The sequence below is a fragment of the Eumetopias jubatus genome, unplaced genomic scaffold, assembly GCF_037043125.1.
Source record: "Eumetopias jubatus isolate StellerSeaLion01/CBP00866 unplaced genomic scaffold, mEumJub1_p1.0 scaffold_8, whole genome shotgun sequence".
In the NCBI taxonomy this organism is placed as follows: Eukaryota; Metazoa; Chordata; class Mammalia; order Carnivora; family Otariidae; genus Eumetopias; species Eumetopias jubatus.
In genome coordinates, this window is record NW_028274814.1 from 138,476,034 (window position 1) to 138,502,249 (window position 26,216).

At 48.3% G+C, this 26,216-nt stretch overlaps 1 protein-coding gene across 1 annotated transcript in view; it reads left to right on the top strand.

Moving 5' to 3' along the window:
- Window positions 1–25,483, top strand: part of ATXN10 (ataxin 10) — a 162,574-nt gene extending 137,091 nt beyond the window's left edge. Inside the window, exons 11-12 of the mRNA XM_028115371.2 lie at window positions 24,526–24,713; window positions 25,161–25,483. Coding sequence (XP_027971172.1) covers window positions 24,526–24,713; window positions 25,161–25,163 — 191 coding nt within the window. The 3' untranslated portion in view covers window positions 25,164–25,483. The remainder of the gene's footprint in view (window positions 1–24,525; window positions 24,714–25,160) is intronic.
- The last annotated feature ends 733 nt before the right edge of the window (window positions 25,484–26,216 follow it).

A 26,216-nucleotide genomic window follows, 5' to 3' on the forward strand; every position in this document is an offset into this window, starting at 1 on the left:
GTTTTACCTTCTGTATTTAGGTCTGTAATTCACTTAGAGTTGATTTTTGTGTATGGTGTGAATTAGGGGTCTATTTTTATATTTTTTTGTATGGATACACAATTGTCCCAGCCCAGTTACTGGGCTGGGACAATCCAAATATGTGTGGGTCTGTATTTGGACTCTGTTTTCTTTTCCATTGATCTCTTTGTCTGTCCCTACACCAATATCATATTCTTTAAGTATTATCACTTTGTAACATGCCTCAATATTAGTTGAGTCAATCCTTCCAACCTGTCTCTTCTTTTTTAAGAACGTTATGGCTATTTTTGATCATTTGTATTTTCACATAAAAGTTTAGAATCAGCTTGTCAAATTCCACACATTTTGTGCTTGTGTTCATGCACGCATATGTATATGTACACACATGAAATCAACCAACAAAAACAGTTTAACCAACAAAAATGATTTAAATCCTTGCATATTGAGTTATTCATTGAAACTGCATTGACTAAAATAAATTTGGTGAGAATTGACATCTAAACAATACTGTTTAGATGTCAATTCTCCAGTCCATGAATATGGTATATCATTCCATTTATTAGGATTCTTAATTTTAAGCTTTTATCCTTTTCTGTGTATTTTATAGCTCCATTGCATAGATCTGGATGTGTGTTATTTTTGTTACCATACATTTAAAATGTTCTCTGATTTCCATTATGGTTTCTTTTTAGGCCCATTGTATAGAAATAGATTTCTTAATATCTATACAAATAGAAATTTTCTAATTCTCTTTTGGAGATTGATTTCTAGCATAAATGTGTTATGATCAAAGAGCACATACTTTTCTGTCCTGTGCAATTTATTGAGACTTCCCTTATGACCCAGTATAAGGTCCTTTTTTTGCAACTGTTCTATGTGTGCTTGAAAAGCACATTTCTCCAGTAGTGGGGAGCAGCATTTTATCCACATACATTAGGTCAAGTTTGTGAAATTTTTGTATTTTTACTGATATTTTTGTCCACTTTGGTTTAGCAGTTACAGAGAGTTTTAAAATATCAGTCTGTGATTATAGATTTGTCTGTTTCCCTCTTAGTTACATACATTTTTCCTTTGTATATTTTGAGGCAGTGTTACTAGATAAAGGTGTATGACAGACCTTGAGAAATGTTCCTGTCATTATGAATTGAACCTCTTTATATTTAAAAATACTTGTTACCTGATATTGATACAGCTCCTCTAACTAGCTTTTGGTTGGTATTTACGTGGTATAACATTTTCAACCCTTTTATTTTCAACTTCTCTGTATCAGAGTTGTTTCTTGTAAACAGCATGTAGTTGGGTTTTTTCTTTAATCTAGTTTGACAATCTCTGCCTTTTAGCTGTTGCATTTAGCCCATTTATATTTAATATAATTACTGATCTATTTATATTGAAGCCTCTCTATATGTCCTTCCTATTTTATTTTCTTTTCCTCTCTTTCTTGCTTTCTTTTAGATTATTTTGTATAATCCAGTTTTTATCTTTTTCTAGTTTAAATGTTCTTTATTCTTTTTTCTGTTCTGTTAATACCAGGAAGATTACAACATGCATCATTAACTAAGGAAAGTCTGATGTTTCTCAAACCTTTACCCCCTTCCCAGGACCATTTAGTGGCCCCCAACTTACATGCTGTTGTTGTTACACACTTTAATTCTATTTTCAAACCCCATAATGTCAGTGTTCATTTAGATCTGTCCACATATTTACTACTTTCCCTGCCCTTCACTCCTTGTATCTCTGTTTGTCCAGCTGGGATCATCTTCCTTCTGCTTGAAATCTTTACAATTTCCTTTAAAGTGGGGCTGTTGATGAGGAAGTAGTTGAGTTTGTTTGAAAATGTATGCCTGCTACCACCATTTTATTGGGAGAGCTGCAGGATCTCTACATTTTAACGTGTATACTTTCACTTCATTCCATTATTTCCAGCGTGGTATCTGTTATCCTCCATGCCAGAGTATCTCTGTTTTATCCTGTCATTGATTAATGAATCTTCCAATCTTCTGTTGAGGTAAAGAAAGGGGATCTAGGGATACACCTACATTTTAACTTTGCAAACAGGCCTTCTTTTTTACCTCCCATTAAAGAGGTACCTTTACCTGCCATTAAAGAGGTACATGTGGGAACCAACATCTGAGCTTTGGGGGATTCTGCAGGGCAGAATGTTTCTCTCATTGCCAGTTTAGGGGCAGCTTTCTTGGGTTTGCTAAATTACACAACCGTAAGCCATGGCCCTGTTACTTCTTTTTTGTCTGCCTTTTAGCGTCTGAAATTTTTTTTGGTGGTTGAAGGTTTGTGTCTTTAAAAAATCCAGTAGGTCTTCAAAAGGGCATTTAGGTAGGTGAAGGGGCTCATAAGCTTCATCATTTGCTTACTGTCGCCAGTCATCACCGTGTTGCCAGAATCAGTGGTACTTTGTTGTTCTCGTCGCATTAAAACTGAATTCAAAAGGGGGCGCCTAGGTGGCTCAGTCAGTTTAAGCGTCTGCCTTCGGCTCAGGTCATGATCCCAGGGTCCTGGGATCGAGCCCCACGTCGGGCTCCCTGCTCAGTGGGAAGCCTGCTTCTCCTTCTCCCTCTGCCTGCCTCTCTGCCTACTTGCGCTCTCTCTGTCAAATAAGTAAATAAAAAATCTTAAAAAAAAAAGAACTCAGTTCAAAAGAATTAATCACTTCCTCCTTAACATAACTGCTTCTTTCTTGGCGTTCATGATTGTGCCTTCTGTGGGTTTTCTTCAGTTCTTTCTGGATCCTTCTTTGAGTCCTTTGTTGCTTCCTCTCCTGCACAGCTCTTAAATGTCGGAGCTCTCCTGGACACTGTGGAGCTCAGGAGTGCTCACCTCACTCTGCATCTTCTCCCTAAGGAATCCCACCCAATTCCTTGAATTCATTCCGTGTTTGTTGAATACCTTTTACGTGCCAGGTACTCTCTGGGCCCACAGAATGACAGGGAATCCTGTAAGAAGGCTATTGCAGTCGTCCAGGCGAGAGGTGATAGTGGCTTGGACCAGTCTGGTTACCGTGGAGATGGTAACATGGACTTGTATTGTGGGTATCTCATGGCTTTAAAGATCTCTTTTCCTGTGGCTCCCAAATGCAGTCTCTAGACAAAGCTCTCTTCTGCTTCTCAGACAAGTTTCTAACACCCTGTGTTAACATTTGCTTGTATGTCTTACTGACGCTCCAAACCTAGCATGTCCAAAGCTGAACTGTTACTATTCCCGTAAAACCATCCCCTCTCTTTCTCAGTGCTTGGGGGAATATCTCCATCCATCTAGTTGCTCAGGTCACAAATCTGGGAGCCACACGTAATGCTGTTTCTTTTTATTCTCCTGCCTCGAAGGTGTCACCACATCTTACTGGTTCTCTCTCTGGAACATGTCCCAGGTCCAGCCACTTTTGTCCATCTCCTTCGCACCACCCCGTGCACACCCTCGTCACCCTGACCTAGGTCAGCCGTAGCTTCCCAATTCCTAGTCCCCTCCTTCCCTGGGGGTGTTCAGCAGATGAGGATTCCCCGTCCGCTCAGCGCGATCTTTTAAAACCAAAACAGGATCCTTCCTCTCTGTCTCTCTTGACTCTCCCTGCCCCCACACCATCTCTTACAAATGTGCCCCGTTTACAGAATCTCCGGGCCTGCCCGTTGTGCGCAGGGTAACCCAGAGTCTCCAGCATATCCCGGAAGGCCTCGTATGACCCTGCCCCTGCCTGCCTCCCATTTTTATCCAGAGCTGTTCCTTCCCTTCTGTAGCATCCCCTAGACACGCTTTCCTTTATTGTTTCTCAGACGTACCTAATTGCCACCCCAGGCAGTCACCCACACTGGCCTCTCACCCGAACTACCCTCCCCCGGTGCAGTCCTCCTCGCGCCGCCTGCCCAGCTCCCGCGGTCCTGTCCGCCGCCGAGTTTCCCTGGAGCCCGGCGAGGGCAGGTCGCCCCTCCTAGAACCTGTTTTGTCAGCTTATCACAGTCTGTCGGTAAGTATTTGTGCATTTACATCTCAGTTACCCTGAGCCAAGTTCTGTGAGGGCAGGGACCATTTTTCTGTTTTTCACCTCGGTATAATATGCCACCGTCTGGCACATAGTAAACATCTAATAAATACTTCCTGGGTGGGTAGATGAATGAGTAAAACAGTGAACAGATAGCAGGCCGGTGAGAGTGGTGGGGGTAGGGGTGGTTCAGAGCACAAGAGAAACCTCTCCCATGGGTTCTGTGATTCTTTTGTGAATTAAGTAAGCTCAGTTTGGCAGTGATACTATTTCAGATTTGTTTGGTTTCACCCCTTCTTCTAATTAACACCAGCCAAGTTTTAATTGAACTTTGATTTCAGTATTTTGTGTCAAAAAGCAATATATCTTTTGGAGTATGCTTAGACCAGGAATCATGCTGATGTTAACTATCTGTTAATAAAAATCCCCCCACACTCCGATCACTCTGGGTCAGCTGGTCATGCCCACGTACTACGTAAGCATCCTCCGTGGGGTCGGGATGAGGGCGTGTGACATCTGGTGGGGGACAGGCCTCGTTCCCCAGGGGACATCTGCGGGTGGGACCCTGTGAGACCTACACTTTCTTGGCCACCCTTGGGGATTAGGAACTTCAGGCTGGCTGTCCTGTCAGAGCAAACTAGGGCTGACCCCCACCCCCACAGGCTAGGAACCTAGGAGCAAGGCTCCATTTCTTGGAGGTTGATTCTGGAGGCCAGCGGGGATTTCCAGGTTCGGGAAAAAGACAACATGTCGAAAGCGTGCTTAGCGGGGAAGGACTGCCCCCTGCTCACTGCTGCTGCTCCGGGGGCACAAGCCCAACCAGGGCCCAGCTGTTCACTCGCCCGCTCGCTTGTGGGTCACCCACGGTAATGACACGGTGGCAGATGCCGTCGGAAAATCCCAGCTCTTCTGCCACAGAGTCAATTTCTTATTTGTCAGTTCATTGTGGCAAGTGGGATTTGTGTTGTTGTTTCCAAATAGAAACCACTGAGCTTTATTTGAAATGTTTTTCTTTCATTCTTTTTTGATCTGTGTTTTCATCATTTGTCCTTGATGTGGGTTTTTTTGTTTTGTTTTGTTTTTATTGGAGGGGGAGGGGACAGGCACAGAATGAGAGTCCAAACAGGATTTTTTTTAATCTGTTCTTTTCTCTCTTCCTTCCCCTCCTTTCTCTCTTTTCCTTTTTGTTTTTTTTTTTTTTTTGTTTTTTTTATTTTCAGCATGGAGACATCTCATTTGTAAATTTTACTTGCTTATAGAAATGTAGTGGTTTACAGGAATGATAAGCAGACGGTGTTTTCCCCGCTGACCCTCTGTTGAGGAAGCGTGACATGTGACAGGAGCAGTGGCCCTGGGGCCTGACACACCCAGGTTCTGCCTCTTGTTACCTTGTAAGCACTTCATTTGCCCTCTGTTGAGTTTTAGCTTCTTTGCTTATAAAATGGTTCTGGCCCCCACAGGGTCATCATGTTTGTAAAGCGCCCAGCGTATAGTTTTTCAACAAATAGATGTTCTCGTACAAACACCCTATTTTAGCTGTTAATTCCTATGAGAAAGGTGAATTTTCATGTACGATTGCACTTGAATCAGTGGTAGGACTCTATTTAAATAATCATGATAATAAAAATCCTATTATAGAACAGAGGAGGGAATCCAGAAACAGGTTCCTACATACACAACAGACCCCACCAGAAAGGATGGTCTTTTCCATAAATGGACCTAGACTAATTCAGTGTCCATAATGGGGAAAAAAATAACCAACTACCCACCTCACGCTGTTCACATGCATTAACTCAAGATGAATCAGACCTCCGTGTGAAAGGTAAACTAGGAGTCCCCAGAGGGCATCGTAGGAGAGCAAAGTGGTTATTAGGTTGGGGTAGACAAAGATTTCTTAAACAAGACATAAAAATTGTAACCCAGGACCACGTACTATAAGAGAAAGACTTTGGAAAGAGATTTGCATTACCGATATCTCCCAGAGGACTCCTGTCTGTAGTATGTAAAGGGCTTCTATAAAAGGTAATTCAGGTTTTAAAAGCAGACAGAAGACTCATGGCATTTCAGGAAAGATGAAATCCAAATGACCAGTAAACTTGTGGAAAGAGGTCGACATTGCCAGTCGTCAGGGAAATGTGAATTTAACCCACCATGAGAAACCCTCCAGAATGGCTAATATAAAGGGCCAACAGTATGGAGTGATGGCGAGGCTGTGGAGCAAGCTGATGAGGTTGGAAATTGGAATAATCCCTTTGGAAGACTTTCTGGCAGAGTCTGCTGACACCAGACCCACACACCTGCTCTGTGAGCCAGTTTTCCACTCCCAGCACATCCCCAAGAGAAGTGCACACTAGTGTCTGTCAGAAGGTGTGCAAGAACGTTCATAGTAGCATGATTTATAATGGCCCCAAGGTGGAAACATCCCAGATACTCCTCAGTAGTAGAATGGATTAAGAAAATTGGGTGAATTCTTTCCCTCTAGAAAAACTTCTCCAGGGTGGGATCTGTGTCATCTTGCTTCTGCACCCTGACTGCACCCATGTTCAGAGCAGTGAGCGGCTAGGAAATCTTTCCCATCCTCTGCAGGGAAAGAACTATGTTCTCTTTTTTTTCTGAGTCCTCAGTATTAAATAGCTGATGAACATTCAGTGTTTATTTGTTCCGTTGTTGAGCTGACAAACTCTAGAAAAACTCTTCACGCTGCTTTAGTTTAAAAAGGTAAACTTTTTCCCCAGTGATTTAATTTGGTTTTTTAAAGCCTAATTGATTCTCTTACCCCTCGCCTAGTGCGTTGGAAGATGTGCAAACCAAATATTTCTCCCCAAGCAAAGCAAACAAGTGCATACATACAGGCTCGCAGGTTAGCAGAGGCCTCCCTGGGGCCCTGGGAGTGAGCCGAGCCCGGGGCCCAGGATTGGACAATGTGCTGGTGCCGCTCCCATGCTGCTGAGAGTGTAACATGCTGCCACCAGCACCCCCCAACACACACACATACACACACACACACACACACACACACACACGGATGCATCTAAATGGAACCATTCAAAGTGAAAGAGGGAAGAAGTCCTGTTTACGCGGCTTCTATGGTATCCTAGCAACCAGTTCCCCAGGGCCTGGAGCTGATGACTGGAGGAGTCCCTACACTGTTATGAATGAGGCTTTCACAAAAGTGGGCTGTTTCCTCATTCAGGTGTCTTGGCAAATAGACTATTTTAAAATGAGACTCAAACAGGTCAAATTGTACTCCTTCAGATCATGTCTGCTTAGCTTCTAGTTATGTGCTTCTAGTTTCCTTCCATCTCTAAAACCAGAGGCTAGAAATGACAAGCATCGTCAGCACACAGATTCTGTGTCGAGCAGGCCGAGGAGCGGCACGGCGGTTCCACCTGCCTGTCCTCGGGTTTTGTCTTGCTAAGCCTGGTTTGTTCCACTCTTCCCCCATCTCTGAGGCCAGGGTGCGTCAGGGTCTGCTGTATCTCGTTGACTTGCACTAAGAGCAAGATGACTTGAGGTTTATCCTCACTGAAGTTAGGAAATGGGAGTCCGTCTTTCCCTGTGGTGAGGTGCCAAGTGTGGACCATGTTCCATGCAGGCGGCCCCCTCCCCCTTGCAAGCAGTCACCCTGGGCAAGAACCCGGGCAGGGCCACCACCGCCATACCAGAAGCAGTGGCCTTGGAAGCCACTTTCCTGGCCTATCGCATCGGCCACGTGGCTTTGAGATGACACAGTGTTTTCTTAATTATACTTCTCAGTAGTTACCATTAATGTTTTAAGTGACACCACATAAAATTCATTTGAAACCAGAAATAAAACTTTATGCAGATATTTATTACTATTAATTCTTAGTCTGAGGGATCCTGCACCTTGTGGCTGATTGATTTAACAGTGACGTCCGATGAGTGTAACTTTAGGGAAAGAATGTCCCTGGGTATACATAGTAGACATTCTCACCTCAATAATTCCTCCTTACTAGTCTTCCATGGTGGTTGTGAATTTGCTAGCCTACGAAGGTATTTTTAATTTTGGAACGACATGAAATAATTTTTTAGATCGTTTTTTTTTTTTTTAAGATAACATTTTCTTAGAACAGTTTTAGGTTTGCAACAAAATTGTGAAGATGGTACAGAGATTTCCCCTATGTTCCTGTCCCCACACGTGCACAGCCTTTTTCATCATCAGCACGCCCCGGCAGGGTGGGACATTGCTACAGCTGGTGACCATCTACTGACATATCACGGTCGCCCACAGTCCACCGTTTACATGAGGACTCGCTCTTGGGGTCATGCATTCTATATGAGTCTAGACAAGTGTGTATGACGTGTGCCTACCATTGGAATATACAGAGCGTTCTCAGTGCCTGCAAAACCATCGGTTCCCTGCCTGTTCATCCCTCTCCACAAACACCCATCTTTTTTATTGTCTTTGTAGTTGTAGCTCTTTCAGAATGTCCTGTGAAAGTCGGAATTACACAGTATGTGGCCTTTCACATTGGCTGCTTTGACTTAGTGCTCCGGTAAGAGTCCTCGTGACTTCTCAGAGTTTGACAGCTCGTTGGTTTTTTAGGGCTGAATAGTATTCCAGTGTCTGGATGGACCGGAGACTTGTTTTCCAAAGTTGCTTTCTCTAACAGTGTCTTTGCACCATGGTCACTCTGCACATGTCCCCAGTGTCTCTACAGGATATAGTAGAGCTTTAGTGATTCTTTGCATTTCAGGACGTTTGTATCTACCGTATAGATGAGACCATAAAGAAATGTCTGAAACGTCAGCCTAAACTTCACATGTGTGACAGTTTCCTTCAAACGCAGCCTCCTGTGGGGCTGCAGTCCGATCCCAGAGAGCAAAGTTTACCAGTCACCAAGAGATCCATTGATTGATTGATTGATTGATTGTAATCTCTGTGCCCAGTGTGGGACTCGAACTTAGGACTCAAGATTAAGAGTCTCATGCTCTACCGACTGAGCTAGTGAGGCACCCCATGAAGAGATTCTTTTGGTGCTTTGTAATCTACTTCCCCTCTGTCCCCAAATGGCATTACCGAGGGGCGTCACTGGCAGATCGCATGTGACAAAGAGCCCTGGGGCAGTTGGTAGGCGCAGCAGTCCCTGAGGATGAGGGTCTGCCTTCAGAAGAGCTGCTGAATGAAGAACCTTCACCACAGGCACAGAAAGGGTCTCTAGTAGTTACTGATGCATGATCTGTGCTTAAGAAGTAGTAGTAGTGTGTAGCTTTATGTATTTTCTTACAAAGTTAATTATTTGCCAGTTTTTCTTTCTGCATTCCCTTTCTTTATTAAAAAGAGCAATGACTTTTGGGTGTGTTTAGGATGTTAATAAATGATTTTTTGTTTAATTGTTGGACTTAAATAACATTGCTACCCCGTGTTATTTTGCAAAACACTTGGGGAGAGATTGGGTTGCCGAAGTTTGGCAGAGAGAAACGTGTTCCAGGTAATCCTGACTAATGTCAGTATTTTTGCCTAAAATGACCTCAGTCAAATTTAGCAGTGATAGACGAGGGTCTGGTCAAAACATCGGTGTGCCACAGTCAGTCCAGCACCGTTAAATAGTAATCCCCTGGCTCTTTTGTTTTGAGATCCTCAGTCTTAGCAGGAAGTGTTGTGTTCTCTGTGCCACCTATTTTTCTAGAACCATCAGATTAAAAAAAAAAAAAAAAAAAAAACGAAAGCCAAACAAAGCCTATTGGGTGAGTGTTTGAGTCTCTGAAGGAACGAGCTCAGTGAGCAGCTAGTCCTTGTTGACTCTGCGAAGGAAGCTGTGTGCTGAGCCCCTGCTTGGAGGCTGATGGGAAATGTATGTGCAGATGACACATTCCATACGGTACCAGCCGGTGGGATGGAAGAGAGGTGCACCAGGGACCCTGCATCCCGAGGCTGTTTGTGTCTTCCTGCAAACCACCTGGAGGAAACACAGGACCCGCTTCCTGCGCGGAGTCGACTGCCTCACAGGAGTGAGGCATGCTAGCGACAGGGAAAGGGAGGCCTCCTTTTGCTCAGGCTTCCTTAGTCCTATGGTTTTGTGGACCTACGTTCACCCTTTCACTTGGACACTGGCACAAATCCGGAAAACATAAAAAGCTAACTTTCAGATATCCCCTTCCCCACTCTTACCGGCCTCTGGTCTGCTGCACATCCTCTCTGAGGCAGAGGCGAAGTGCTTTTGGCCCCAGGGCAGCAGGCGTTGCGCTGTGGGTTGTGAGCCCTGGCCACCCCGAGAAATCCGCCTGCTCCCAGCCCAACAAGGCCCGCTGGTTTCTGTGAGCTGCCAGGAAGGGCTGTTTGAGGAGTGGACAGACCTTTTCTTCAGGGTTAACTGAGTACAACTGAAAACAGGCCCCGTGCTGGGAAAAAGCCTCGTGGGTGGACGGAAGCCAGGCAAAAGCAAAAATAGGAGGTGGATTGCAGTTTGACGAGGACCCAAACCCTGCACTTGACATTTTTCACATGACCGTGATGAGCCTTACTTTTACAAGAGATACTTGTCTTCGTGTTTGGTTTGTGGCCTAATTTTTCGTTCTTATAGAAGCTCACAGAATGATGACTTTGTCAGATGCAGATAAAGATCTCTACACTTTCTGGGTAAGGATAGGAAAAGCCTAGAAAAAGGCAACACATTTTCCCCGTGTTTTGAGAGAAATCAGATTATGTCAGAATCAAAACGACTTCTGTCTTTCTCTTCTAAAGCACTTTTAGAAGCTAGCACCGCTCTTATTCAAGCGATTCTTCTGTGTATGATTAGGAAGCACCAGGAAATCCTAACAGGTTTTCAAGAAGGAAATGGTGGGGAAGGGGCCCATCTGCCTCCTCCCACCTGGCTGCTGATGCATAGCCGGTCAGGCCGTGGCCTGGGAGCCCGCTGCACGCACTGCACAACGTCTGTCAACCACTGAGACAGTAGAACCCACAGAATTCGGAAGCTTGGTGTGTTAGGGGCAGTATTTCTTGGTGCAGACTAGTTGGCAGACCCGCACACCTTCGGTCCTCGTTCAGTTGTCATGCTAAGTTTTCGAGACCGTTCCTATCTTGAAACAGAACGTGCCTACCAAAAAGTGGGAAGAGTATGTACGTGCTGCTTGTAAAAAAATGGTAAAGCAGGCGTACATGTAACCAGCATTCAGGTGCAGACAGGTCATGGCCCAGCTCTGCAGAGCCTGCAGCAGCATCCACCCTTCCCCAGTCGGCTCCTGTGCGTGCCTTCCTGCAGAGGGGGCTGTGGTTGGCCATTTCTGAATCCGCTTACATGGAATCATGGCTTGCATTGTTTTGTCATCTGTCATTCAAAGTCGTCCTTCAAATCATTGCAAGTAGTTCATCGTGAGTGTTCCATCCCAAGAACACATAATTATTTCATTGAGCTGTTGGTGGACATTTAGGTATTTCCACTTGGGGGCTATTAGAGTTAATAGTGAATGGTGCTGTGAACATTTCTGGAATTTCTGTCTTGTAGTTTGTGTATCTTCAACGCTATTCTCCACGACACCGAACTTTTCAGAATCGGCTGTACCAATGTATACTCCTGTCCTGCATCCTCTCTGGCCCTCGATACAGATTTTAAAATGTTTGCCCTTCTGATGAACACAGCATGCTGCCGTGATGCTGTTTGAATCCCTCTAGTTAGTCATAAGCACGTTTTGACACTTACCGACCATTGGGACTTCCTGTTGTCACGAAGATGTGGTCAGATACTTCTTTGTCTATTTACGATTTCTTTCTCTTTCCAAAATTGACTCATGTTCCTGTATTCAGGCTGTGAATTCTTGTTCATTTATGTGCATTGAAAGAGTCTCTCCTATTCATGGCTTGTTTTATTTTCTTGTTGTTTTTATTTTTCTTACGGTATCTTTATTATTGAGATACTGAGTGTGCAATGTGTGGGCATCTCCGCATATGTACGCACCCTTGCAGCAGTCACCCAGATGAAGATACAGACTGGTCCCATCCCCTGGAGGGCTCCTTTGGGCCCCTTCTCACCCAGCACCAGTTTCCAGAGCTGACTCTAATCTGACTTCTGGGGTGCTTGGGTGTTTTTTCTTCCCTCTACGGTTAGTGGGTTTTGTGTCTCACTGAGACCCTGAGGCTGGAAGAGCAATTTTTCTGTGTTTTCGCTGGCATCTCTCTAGTCTTGCCTTTCTGACAGAGCTGAAGTCTTCCGGAAGCTAATTCTTACTCGGATGTACAGTCAGGGTGCAGTTTCTTCATTGTCCCCCTGTGGTTCTGCAGTTGCCCCACTACGTGAAGACCTTCCTTTTACCCCTGGCTCTGCGGGGCCACCTTGTCATAAGTCACTGTCCATAGGCGTGATTCTTTCTCTGGCTCTGTTCTGTTTTCAGAGGATTGGTCTTCCACAGTCCCTACCTGATACCATCTTCATTACTAGTACGTGACCGTCCTGATGGCAGGTAGAGCCAGAATGTGACACAGCCTTTCAGACACGATCCTTTTCCTCTGTTGCTGGATTCAGGGCCCTGGTGTGTGTCTTTGTCATTGCTTCCATCTCTGGCTTCTGCATGTGTTTCCTGCTGTCTGCTGGGGCACGCGGTGGACACTGTTCTTGCTGCTGGGGATACGGTGCTGGCCAAGGAGGAGACCCCCTCCGTGCTCCCGTGGGGCCTGCGGTCTGGTGGGGACAGGCGCTCGGCTTCTCAGGGAAGGAGCCCTGGCCGAGCTTGTCCTCTCTGCCCCCAGGAGCTTGTGACGCGCCCCCGCTGGCTCTGCCACCTGTACCTGCTTGTGAGCTCCCTGAAGGCAAATGCGTCAGATTGACCTCTTTCGCAGACGTCCCTGACAAAGAGAGTGCTCCGTAGTAAGTGCCGGCCCGAGCAGGGGTGGGGAGGGGGCGCATCTTCCTAGACCTTCCGCCTCCCTGCCTGACCCCACCCGTCAGCCCTTCCTGGTTTCCCTCCTGGCGCACTGGCCTCCCTCCTCCACTGGTACCCCCAGCTCCTTCCTCTCCCAGGCTTGCACATGCTGCTCCTCTGCCTGGGCTTCTCCCCTGTGTACACTGGCCAACCCCGACTGGTTCTTCCAGTTTGAAATACACGAGACAGAATGCTGGAGAGAAGTCTTCCATGATCCCCGTTCGAGCAAGACCCCCTTTCATTGTTTCATCTTCTGCTGTCATGTAACACTGTGGCTCTGATAATCATGTGGCATTACGTGCTGCTTTTCATGAATGTCCCACAAAGGTCACGGCCACTGCGGCATCAGGCTGTCCCCATCACGGACCCTTCCTTGACGCTTCCTGAGCACACAGACGAGTGTGCACAGGCTCACTGTTTCCACATTCCTCCCTCCATGGTGATCACCTTCGCTCTCTGTCCTTGTGCTAGAAGTGGACAAAGGGAGAATGGAGAAACCCAGGAATGGTGCTGTGTTCAATGAGACCCCCATGGCGGCATCGGATGCTGGCAGGGAAACTGGTTTCAGGGATGCATTGAACGGGTCACATGTGCTGGGGGGCGGGTGGGACAGTGGCCAGAGAACTCATTGGTTCTGATAGTTGAATAGACAGAGGTTTTTCCTGACACAGGTGATCTAGCTCCTTCTGTAGCCCAGCTTTGTTGACCGCTGGGGGGATACAGTAGTGACTGGCCTGTGTGTCTAACAGAACTAGCCTCTTCCATGCCAGGCATCCGAATTTTGTTTAAACCTCATGACCACTCTGTGAGACAGATACTGTCATGATCCCCATCTTACAGAAGAGGAGGCTAAGGTAAAAAGGTTTTGTAACTGGCCACGGCTCTGCCCTGGTGCTCAGCAGGCTCGGCATTTAGAACCTGTGCTTTCTGACTCCAGGACCCAAGAGCTTCGTCTCAGTCCTGGGCTGTCCTCCGACTTGCTGGGGAATGGCTTTGTCCCCCTCACTGAATGGGTGAAGAAGCCGAGGCAGAGGGTAATGAAGCCCCGGGCCAGACAGGAGCCAGGGCTTCCACAGCCCGCCTGGGGCCCCTGCTGTCCCTCGGGGGCGCTGGGCACCCGGTGTGGGGCAAGCACAGCGCAGACGTCCCGTCCTCTCAGTGACCTGACCAGCTTTACCCTGGTGCACTTACATAAACTGCCCCAAATCACACGTCTTATGAAATGGCACAGATCTGTCTTGTTCCATGACCTCCCTCTGGCCACTGTGGACTCCTCATGGACCCCCCTTCCCGTGCTTGCCTCGTTCCAAACCGCTGTCCACACAGCTGCCCAAGAGAGTGTCGATTTTTCTCCTTCACTTCTGTTATGGCTTCTAATTGTACTGGAATAGAACACAGACTCCTTACCATCTCCTGAATCCTCAGAAGGTGCGGCATCTGCCTACCTCTGCCTCACTTCATTCCACTCTCCCCACATCCCGCTCCAGCCACAGAGGTGCCCCCTCGACGTTTCTTGGTGCTTCGTGGCTTACGTGCAGCCCGCAGCCGTCTGCCCCGGCTCACTAGATGACTAGGTGACCGGTTTCTTTTTATCCTGTGGGTCTTTGCGTGGGGGTGCCTCAGAGAGGCATCCTCCGACCACCCTCGTCCCATGAGTCGGCCTCTGGAACATCGGTGCTGCGAGGGCAGGGACACGACTATCCTGCGAGCTGTGGTGTCCCCGGCAGCGAGCGCAGTGTCCTCACATTAGCTGCGTGAGTGACTAGATTGTGGTTCAGTTCTTCGGACAGTCTGGTGTGTGACCAGCAGCTTAAGTCTTTATTGGTGTCTACACCCCATGCTTGTACCAGGGTCATGTTCAAGAAGCACGGAGAGGGGGAAGAACGTGTTGCGATATCAGGTGTCTATAACTGAATGATTCCCCCCCAAAGTGAGGTAGCCGATACTCTAGAAGCTTTGAGACAAGTGTCCGGGAGGAGCTTTAAGAACTTAGTGTCATCACCACAACCAGCTGTGGCCTTTAAGTCGTCTGGAGGGTCCGTGATAGGTATTTCTAGTGACTGTGGAAGATACTTGCACATTATAAATGTCTCCTGGAGGTTGTACGCAGAGTTCTTCCCGTAACAAGGATCAGCGAGCATTCCGGGTCCGCACTCTGCTCTTAGCTCACCTGTTACTGTGGTAGAAACGGAAGCCCACAGCACGAATGGGAACCGCCACCCCCTTCCCTGCTTGCTTTGCAGCAGGACGACCCAGCATCTGCAGGCCCACCCACCTTGATGGCTGACTTTCTGGGACTTGGCGAGGAGCAGGGGGAGAGATGGAGAGGCAAGCCAGGACGGCCACGGGTGACCCATGGAGCAGACCATCCACGGGTGACATCTGGGCCAAGGACAGTGACGACAGATGCTCGGCGCCCAGCATACACAGCAGGAGAAACCTCCTTGACTCTTTGGTACCTGCTGTGTCTCATCTAAAGTCTGCCAGAATCCCCACACTGTTTTTAATTTAAGCCTTGGTAGCTTAGAAGTACCTCTGACCCTGAGCTACGCTTTAGTAACGTAGGACATCATTAGTGCTAGGCCAGCGCTAGTCTTTGCGTCATTTAGATGAGACTACTTACTTTTTCTACTCCAAATAATAATTTCATTTTGAACTGTTCATTAGCTCCTTCTCAAGTTGCTTTGCAGAGGTGGTCATTCTCGCTAGTATCTCCAAGCTTATTTTATCCTTTGGGATTTCTTTGAAGAGATGGGGACCTTATTTCAAGTGTCATAAAACCTAGCATTCCTTTAACTGACGGCATAGGCAAAGCTCCGAGGCTTGCAGTCAGCCTGAGCTGGAGGCAGAACCACCTGCCCCTCACATAGGTGAGGTCTCTCCTCACCCATGTGCTCACTGACAAGTGCTTGGAAGCTGTGTGGCCTTGTTGCTCTGAGGGTGCATGCTGGAGCCCACATCCCGCCCTGACTTGGCTGCTTCCAGTTGTGTGACCGCGGACAGGCCCGAGCCTCCTGTATCTTGTGTTCTCATCAGTAAAATGGGGGCGATAGTACGCACCTGTTGCATAGCGTGTTTGTAGAGGATCGAATGCTTTCTCTGAGTGCCTGGAATGGCCCCCGACGTGTCCTGGGCGTGGGGTGGCTGCCGCCGCTCTGTTACTATTATCTCTAGACTGTTTTATGCAGATAAACTGATGCTCTTTATGTGAGAGACTCTGGGATGAGATCCTCTGGCAAAGCCTTGCTTACATTGAAGGCAGCAATAATGTAGTCCCTGAAGAGAAGTTCATTTGAGGCAGCTTGTGACCCGACGAGTCCTTTATCCCAGAGAGCACAGCGTACTTGACAACCATCCTCTTGCCTGGCAGACGGGGCCTTGAGCTTCTGGGCTGTCTCTGCTGCACTCCCTCTGGCTTCTGCTCACACCGTGTCAGTCCTCAGGGCCCCGCGATCTCCAGGGGCAGCACACCCTCTCCTGCCGTGGTCTCCGCAATGAGGCCCAGCCAGCTCAGCGCCGGCCGGGGCCAGCTTGCCCCTGCAGCCCCAAGGCTGACTTTGAATAGTGCTGGGCATCTGCATACGCTTATTCAGTAACGTCTCACGTATGGTCCAGATGCTGCGGAAGAACTTCCAGGTAGAGAGAAGGCAGGCACCAAGGGGCCTTCGTCCAGCAAATAGCTAAAGCGTGTCTCCTCTGTGTGCCGGGAGGTCCAGTGACGAGGACAGCAGTCCCAGCCCGCAGGTGCACACGTTCTGTAGAAGGATTCAGATTTACCCGGTGACAGCAGCCTGAGAAGGGGCACCGAGAGGGAGGGTCACGGAGGGGAGGGACACGAGGGGCTCTGGAGGAATTGTTGAGCGTCTGGGACATGCCAGCCATGTTCCGGCCCGGCCGAGCACACGGCACGCGGGGGCTCAGCTGACGTCTCCGAAACGACATTGGAGGGCTGCCCCGAGTACAAATGGAACTACTTCATGGCCCCAGAAGCCTTTCGTGTGGTTTAAGTTAGAAGTGGTATTGGTTGTTTCTGATTCCAAAACCTGTTGTGTGACACGGACACCAGATTCTGACTCTGCGTACCACACTATGCTTTCAAGTGGCTAGGGAGACGAGTTCAAAATACGTAATGTACGAAATTAGTTTCAGGGCCGAAGGATCCTTGACCACCAAAACCCTGTGGATGTGAGGTACCTGCCGCACGGCCCTCGCTCGGCCACAGAAGCTTTTGGAGTGGGGAGTGTGTGTGGTGACGGAGGGCAGGGTATCATCTTCCCGTCACTCCCCTGCCATATGGACAGCCTGGCTGGTCGCGGTGACAGCGACATCTTCTACTTGGCTCATCTTGGATGCTTGGGCTTTAGACATCTGGGATTTGTCAGGGGCCCAGAGTGTGCACGCACGTGTAGCTACTGCTGAGGTCACGGGGCCGTGTGGGGTGGAGACACGTTCCAGGCTGGGAGGAGGCCCGTGAGGGGGTCACCGTCGGATCTTCCCCGGAACTGCTCCACTGATGGAAAGTAAATTGTGCGAACCAAGCACAGAGAATGTGCCCTTTGTTTCAGAACCACTAGGAGAGTGCTGAGTTGGGCGAGGCCGAGAGAGAAAACATCTTTGGTTGACACTTGCACGGACACTTTGTTCTCCTGGGCCTTGTGGCACTTGCTTTGATGTCCCAGTTCCCTAGGGATGCAGAGGCCAGCAGGCAGTCTCTGCTCTCAGAGATGGTGTTTCTGGGATGACCTCCCTCCGAGAAGACGGACTGCTGACCCCAAGTATTCTGTTGTGTTCTTCAGCTGGGGACCTGTAATCTACAGATCTGGCGATTTGTCGATTCTCCCACTCTCTTCTGTTAGCCTTGTTGTTTTTACCACTCTCAGGACTCACAGTCCGCCAGTAAGGGGCAAATGAGAGAGGACACATCCATCCATGTGGAAATGCTGTTGAGACCTGACACACCGCAGGGCCCAGGGCAGCACGTATCGTCATAACGCTGAGACACTTGACCCACAGATGTTCCCTCGTATTAAAATACAAAAGTGCGGAGGGAAATTAGAAACCAGATAGACCAACAATTTGGAGAAGGAAGAGGGAGCCAGATGGGTGGTTTGTGGTGGTTATTGGGCACACTGCGATTTCCAGCAGGGAGACCCCAGATAGAAGCCGCACAAGAAAGACTCCTACTTTAATTTTCCGACGGAGAAGAGTATGTAGTTAGCTGAATGACATAATGAGAGTAAAGGGCAGAAGATAATTATGGTAGACGAAGGTGGAAGTGAGGGTGAAGTATGTCGGCATTTGGAGGTGGAGGCAGCCTGTGCAGGAGAAGCGAGGGCTGCTTTGGGGCAGAATGGCAGTGGTGGTTTCCAGGTCTGTCCCTCCACCAGGACCTCTCCTGCCCAACCGCCGCCTCTGCCCGGTGTCACAGCTAAGCTGCCATCCCTCCTGCGTCCATAGCCCAGCACCTCCTTACTCTCCCAACGCCCCTGAGTCGTCTGAGGTCTTTCTCCTTTACCACCTCCACTTGGAAGTCCTCCAGGGTTTGCACAACTCCTCCTCCTCCAGCACAAGGCTCAGGGGAGCCCAGGGGTCCCTGGGCAGCAGTTTGGGAAGTGCCATGGTTTCCCTCAGAAAGCAAATACTCGGAGAGCAGGGCTGAGGTTGGTTAGGATTCAGGGAACGCCGCCCCCGCCCTGAACATGCCACCCCTGACACGGGGGCAGCTTCTCGGACTTGAGTGGCTAGGAGGAAGGCGGAAGTAGGCCATGGCAGCAGGAAGAGAAGCCACCCTTTCGATGCCGCGTCCCATGCTCGTTCTTTGGCTGACAGACTTGGCATATTTAGAAGTATTTTGGTTTTTAGCAATGTGAAGCATTTCCCGAACCATTTTAAACTAAAACTAAACTCCTTTCTTGCACTCTGAAAAATTCCGCAATTGTACCAATTCTGTGAAGATACTAGTTTAGATATGGAAGTTATTTAAAACCATCCTCATCTTTAGCAAAGATTATTACTGGTTTTTGTGAAAGCCTGCTAAAGTAGGCTTGCCTCGCTGAACATCTTCTCAGACCAGCCTCGTAAAAGGTTTCTTCACACTCTCTGCCCTGTTTAGTAGTATACTTTGTTAGGCAGGACATAAATCCCTTGCCATAAATGGATTTGTTGCCTACAAATAATTTTAAAGAATATATCCTGGAAGCAAAAATTAAATGTAGGTACTAAAATAGAGTACATCTGTTGGTTATATACGGAGTATAGATTATATTAGAGACGCATGTATACATCATATATCTCTAGATACAAAGCATCATACATAGTCACGGTATATAGTATGTATACACACACATCAGCAAAACCTTTTAATATATTTAAATTGTTTTAAATAATGTAGGTTTTTCAATGCCAAGACTTTTAAAAGCTCGTTTATAAAATTCAACGAATACTTACTAATGCTTTCCATGTTCTGGGCCAGAGGTTGGCCAGCCTTTTCAGTAAAGGTTTAAATTTTGTAAGTGTTTTTGGCTTTGCCCAGCCATACTGTCTGCCCATAGCCACGGCTCAGCTGTTGGAGCGAGAAAGCAGCCATAGTTGGTGCATAAACGAACGGGCATGGCTGCGTGCCAGTGGCTTTATGTATTATGGATACTGAAGTTTGAGTTTCAAATAATTTTCACGTGTCACACACTAGTAGTAGTTTGATTTTGTTTTTTCCCAAGCATTTAAAGATACAAAAACTAAACTCATGTCCGCACAAAAACACAGGCCCTGATTTGCCGACCCCTGTTCTCAGCAGTCTTCCAGCTAGAGAGTTACAGTGGTGACCGGAACAGAGTCCCTGTCCCCACCGGGCCCTACGTTCCCATACAGCGCAGGACTTTGCAAGTGCCACTGGTCCGGTAGCTGAAAGGTGTTGCCTTTCTTAGAGGAGTCTTCCTCATCGGACAGTTCCAGCTTTAGTGTTTGCACTCAACCTGACCTTAAAGTGAATTTGGGGGAAAGCCTGGGTGGCTCAGTCGGTTAAGCGTCTGCCTTCGGCTCAGGTCATGATCCCAGGGTCCTGGGACTGAGCCCCACGTGGGGCTCCCTACTCAGTGGGGAACCTGCTTCTCTGTCTCCCTCTGCCCGTCCCCCCCTCCCCGGCTTGTGCTCTCTCTCGCCCTCTCAAACAAATGATCTATAAAGTGAATTTGACACATAAATGTGCTAGCTAGTAATATCCTTGCTGTGAGATACTTTTTTCTAGATCGTGTCGTCTGCCTGCCCCCATTTTTGTGCCCCGCGCACGCCTCGTTGCCTCACTTGTGCCAGGCCACCGCGTTTGGTGCTGGGCCTGCGTCTTTCTGGAAGCTAGGGCCGAGGCTGCGGGCCCGGGAGTGGCCTTCACCTTCCCAAGCACAGCAGTACTGAGCTGTTCCGTCTCCACTGTCCTCTTTGCCTGTTTCCAGACACCAGAGTGCTCTGCTGAGGAGCCGGGCCAGCCCTGTGGCATCCTCGCTCCAGAGTGCTCATGACAGGGCACTTTCAAGGTAGTGTTGTAGCCCACAGGCTCACGCCTTGTGTTTGTAGTAGCTATGGAAACTTTAGAAGCCGTCTCTCTAAAGCTAAGCGCACAATAAAGCACTTCACGTGTTGGTAGGATTAGACTTTAGAAGATGTTTAATTTTCTCCCCCACTCTTTCTTTCCGTCTGTCTCTTTAGAGAGGGAACAAGGGGGCAATGTGAATATTAACTGGGACTCGCTTTAATCTCCCTAGTGACACTCGGGGGCTGGCGCGGGGCTGCCCGGGGCTCCGGGCTTTCACAGCCGCTAACAAGGACAGCCATGCATATTCATGAGCCAGGCTCGTGCGTGAGACCCCGTTTGTAAGGGCTGTGTTTCAGTGTCTCTTTTCAAACCAAATTTTATGAAAGAAACAACCACTGAATTTGGTTTTTTAATTATTATTGAGTCAGAGACCCCAGTCGGTAGTGCAAAAATGTTCTCACTGGAAATAGGGACAAAGTCGAGCTTGTCTGTGTGGCACTTAATTTATAGCCAGACAACACAGCCCCGAGTGTGGGAGCTCGCTGGAGGTGGAGATGCAGAGCACGCCTTTTGTATTTGCCCAGAAAAAGTGTGTGGCGGAACGCCGTGTTCCGACGCCACGAAATCCTCCTCTTTTAAAGAGGAAGTACTACCATTTCCCTTATATATAAGAATGTGAAACATGCATTTAAGGGAAAAGGGTGGGGGGTTTGCCGTCCAGTTATTTCTCATCTTCGAGGTGTGCACAGCAGCTGCCTCCAGTGTGTGGCCGTGCTTCTCCCAACCCCTCCACTCCTTCCGCACGCTCCCTCCGGCCTGTGAACACCAGTTTTGGAAAAAGACAAAAATGCCTTTTCTCTTTGGGCTTTACTGTGTCTTCTGTTAGGTTGTCCATTTGGTGGCTGTGCCGGGCATCAGTCCCTCGAGAAGTTCACGGCTGTTGTGTTTCGTTCCTGGCGTGGTGCTGGCCACCTGTCGGGAACCTTCACTGCTCCCCTTCTCCTCTGTCCTCTCTCCCTGGATGTAAACTGGGCGGCGTGTTGGTGTTTAGGTTCCAAGGGCGTTGAGGGTGAAGTGCTACAAAGCTACTGTGGCAGGATTTTCACAAAATGCGTCAGTTGCCTCAGCACGATGAGCATGATTGAGATCTACCCTCTCATCTGCCCACACGGTGGGAATTCTCCTGGGGCCTGTTGACATGGGCCCTTTGTTGACACAGTGCAGGGAGCTCTCTTGCCTGGGTTGCATTTATATGGGTTTACTTTCATGTCATCCCTCCACCCTGCAAAGCCCTGAGTCAGGAAACCACCCCGAGAACAAGCAGGAAAAGCAGAGCTTGTGCGGGCCGCTGCGGTGTCACCACGGCCCCACCCACGGGCTGAGTGGGAGATAGCGCTCCCTGGGTCGGACGTCCAGTGGACCTCACCCGGCGCAGTGCACGAGACCTCACACTTGCTCGGAAGGAGTTCGCAGGGTGTCCGGGCGGACACACAGACACCATCCTAGCTCTGTAGTGTCCACAGCCCACTTTGTGTCAGGGGCCAGACTGGCTGCTGGGGATGCTCAGATGGATGCACGGGGTGGCTCCTGCCCTCACGGGGCTCACAGGTGAGCATGGTGCAGCAGGCCGGGCCGAGGGCTGCTAGAGAGTGCTCTGCGAACACGCGCTGGGCGCACCTGACTAACACCGTCCGGAGGCCGTGCCCGGCGTGGCGATGTTGCTGGAGCCCAGGTGCGAAGGGTGCCTGGTAGGAGAGGTACACAGCGGCCCTTGGGCCAGGGGTCTTGTTTGCCCTCTAACAGTTTGATCGGTGCAGCTCTGGAAGGTGGTTCACTCTCCAGAGACACCCTGCCTTTCGTCTGGCAGCATCAAGGCTGATGCCGGATTCCTCCATTACCGAGCCGCACCCCCCACTCCCGTTTCCAGGAGCTCTCATGGGGCATAGAGGGGAGTTTCGGGTTTCCTGCTTTCAGTTACATTTCAGTGAGTTACCAGGAAGCTTTAGAAAGAAGTGCTCTGCTCCTGTCATTAGCATTCAGGAATAATACACGTGAGCTAAAATTCTTCAGTCTTCTATCTTTTCTTGCCTAAATTTACCCTTCAGTTGTTTGCTCCTTCAGTTGGATGTCCTGACACCGCCTCCCCCTTTTCACACAGAGTGAGGAAATGAATTGGTAGAGTGATGTCATTCTGGATGAGAAATCACTTGCGGCACACGATTCATGGTTCAGAAATTCCCTAACACGTTGGAAGTGTTTGTCATCCAGGATCCTCACTTTTATTCTCTATACTGGCGTAGAGTGGGGGTTCGGCGATTGTGGAAAAGGGGGAGAAAGTCACAATTAGGCTTTGTGCATTTGGGTATTTGTTGGGATTCTATCTCCAGAAATAAAATACAGCCCTTATAAAGGTACTGGGCTTTATCATCGGAGGATGACGGGTAAATGGCAGAAGGACATTCTCCCACCAAAAGGGGACAACTAATTATAGAATCTGCATCAGCTGGGCATCAACCATTCCTATTCTGTGCCATCTGGAACAGGTTAGTCATTTATACTCACAAGTGGTTTTAATGGTAAACCTCCAGAGACCAGTGGGTCATTCACTCAGCAAACATCTGCTCATCCTCTTCTTGGGGCCCGTGGCCCCAGCTGGGAGGGGCCGGGAGAGGCCGGGCCGGTGTGGACCGTCTGTGATCTGGGGCCATGAGGAGCTCGAAGGCCTTGTCAGGATTGTGAACCAGCATGGGTGTGTCGGAGGGACTGGGATGGAGCAACTTTTAAAACCGCAGAAGATCTGTCCTGAACATAAAACAGCCATGTTCCGGGCATCTCAGTTGGCTGACTTCAGTGGACAGGCTCATTTTTCACTACCTTGCTCTGAGGTTACTGAACTAGGGAAGCAGTTTGATTCACATTCTTTCTCAGACTCTACAAGAAAGAGCCACAGGCTTTATGCCCATTGCAGCCTTTCTCTGTGGCCTCCTGCTTCCAGCTGAGAGCTAGAAAGGTCTCAGCCCCAGCCTCACCGCTGTGTTGGGAGCTAGGACAGGGTCAGAAGCGTTGACCCTTCAGGCTGAAGAGCCTGATACATTCTGGGGACACAGATGCCCCCATTCTGACATCAGAAATGCCTGTACCAGAAACACCCTGCAGTTGGGGGAAAGAGCTTGTTTTTCTTGCCAAATTCCATCCAGTGGTGGGCAGGGAGGCCTTGCTTTATTGGAGAAAGCGCTTACTCCCCGCTAGGTGTTCTGTTATTCCCTCCGGACCAACAGAGGGTGCTGGGCCCACTGTTCTGGGCATTGCCCACACGTCCCTGGATCCATGGGTTGGTACCCATGGCAGTTTCTCTACGGCCTTTTCTAGAACAACATAGAGCAGCAGTTTAATGCTTTCCTGAGATTTACACGGTTCTTGGTCACGGAATAAAAGACCTCAGTAAATAATACAGCGATTCTGTCTTCTGTCTGCTGTGAAGGATGCCGTGCCGCACGTGCGGAATGGGGGTGGGGGCACAGCAAGGCCAGAGGACGAGGTGCTTTCTTGAGAGCACAAATAGGCAAGCGAAGGACAGCAAATCCTTCAAAGGCTTTCTAGCTCCATCTTTAAAAATGCGGCCGAATGAGGGAAATTCCATGATGACTCCTAGGAGACAGTTCTTATTTATAACTGAGCTGGCTTTAAACAAGATGAGTCTCTTGTCTGCTTCTCACTTGGCAACTTTGTGACTAACGCCGTCCTGCACTTATTCTTTCTCTGGTGGCTCAACAACATGGTTATCTGCGTGCGCGCGCACGTGTGCGTGCGTGCACGTGCGCGCGCGCGATCACAGAGTTCAGATGTTGTTTTCCTGCTCATTCGTTCATCAAATCTTGATTAAGAAGCTCCGTGTGCTGGACATCACACAGGTACACACACGTGGGACATACATGTACAATGCATGTGTTGCAGCTTTTTCGTTGCTTCCGTGTTTGGATGCATACTCATAGCACGTGCTCTGTGAGAACTCGTTCGCTCATGCCGGGTCCTGCCCTCCCTTTCCAGTAACGCTCCTGCGAAGTTTGGAAATGGGAAGGTACGTTGGCAGATTCCTTCACTCGGCCTCCAGTTCTGACCCAGTGGGTGGTGTACGCCATCCGCAACCTTACTGAAGACAATAGTCAGAACCAAGATCTGATTGCGAAGATGGAGGAACAGGGACTGGCGGACGCATCCCTCCTTAAAAAGATGGGCTTTGAAGTTGAGAAGAGGGGTGACAAGCTGATTCTGAAACCTACTAGTGACCCACCTCCACTGGTGAGTGTGCCAGAGCAAGCCGCCGCCCCCTCTGGGTCCAGCCTCCCTGCTCCCTCGGTCTGTGACAGGGTTCCTTCCTGAGAACATGGCTGGGCGCACTTTGCCTTCTAAAATGGCCAAGAAAGCCCGAAGTTTAATTGCCAATAATTTTGGGTTTTATGTTCAGGCTTTATGCTGCCATTGTCTTAAAAGTTCAAGCTCATTTTAGGGGAGAAATATAAAAGTCATATCAGAATTTTTACATGGTCTGAAGTTTCTAGATTTTCTAGTGGAGAGATGGCTAATGTTGGCTACTATGAAAAGAACAGGAAGCTCCCTATATAATAGTGAGTTGTTTCAGGTTTCTCTCTCAGCCCTTGACCAAAATTCTCTGTTTTTTCCCCCCCTTGGATGATTCTTATAAATAGATCTGTTATATCTGCCATTTTGTTTCTTTTTTCTTCTTAGTGAATGAACTCTCCATTGAAATATCTGAATTTTTGGAATCTGTTTCCTGGATTTTTCGTCTTCTGCAGTATGTGAAATTGCAAGTGTTTGAAGATTTATTAAGTGCAAATTCAGGAACACATGAATCCTTTAGATAATAGAGTTTAATGTGGATAAGCTCGAAAGTGAAAGTACATGAGTATTCTGTTGTTTCTTTGCTTTAGAAACTGTCTGGTTTGCCTTTGTCCCCATGGATACAGTGTGCATTTAAGTAATATATTGTACTTACTGTGGCAACAGATAATAAATTCTTCTCCTCAAGGGTGCATCCCTTATTTGGCAAAGACTGGAGCGTTTGATTGGATTCCATTTGTTCCTTCAGATGGCAAATCAGCCCGATGCCTTTTCTTCTCTGCTTGTTGGGTTTTCTGCACTCTGCCAGGCAGTTGAAGTAGTTTCTCACTGTGATTAATTCTAGCAATCTCTTTTCACCCTTTCTGCCTTTCCAAAACATTGACAAGACTCATTTCCAGCTAATTAATTCGAGAGATGCTGAAGAATAGAGAAGCTCCATCTTCGTTTTAGGGACTGGGCTGTGCTGTCACTGAGCCCGGCCCTTTGGAACGGCGCAGGGAGTGAGGAGGGGGGGATGTGCAGGCCATTAACTCTTCTCTTTCCAAATCACCCGGGAAGAGACCTCCCAGACCATTGTGCTCCCAGGGGGATGCCTGCCTCTGACCCGCTTTCGTGCCTCTGTGAATGGGGCTCTGTGCGCAGGGCCGCAGGATTAAAGAGCGTCCGTGTCTTGTTCACTTTCAAAGGCACAGTCTCCTAAAGCATGCCACCCCAGTTGCGGCCATGGCTCCACTTTCCAGAGTTGCAAGAGTAGCTTTGGGGAGCAAGAGCAAATTTGACCTGTACCTTTCTATTTCCACCCTTTGTCTCTCTCTCTTTCTCTCTCTCTCTCTCTCTCTCTCTATATATATATATATACACATATTAGAGCTGGAGCATTAAAACGAGCACTGAAATTTCAGATCATTGATGTAACCAACAAAAGCGCTAGAAGGGAGGTCA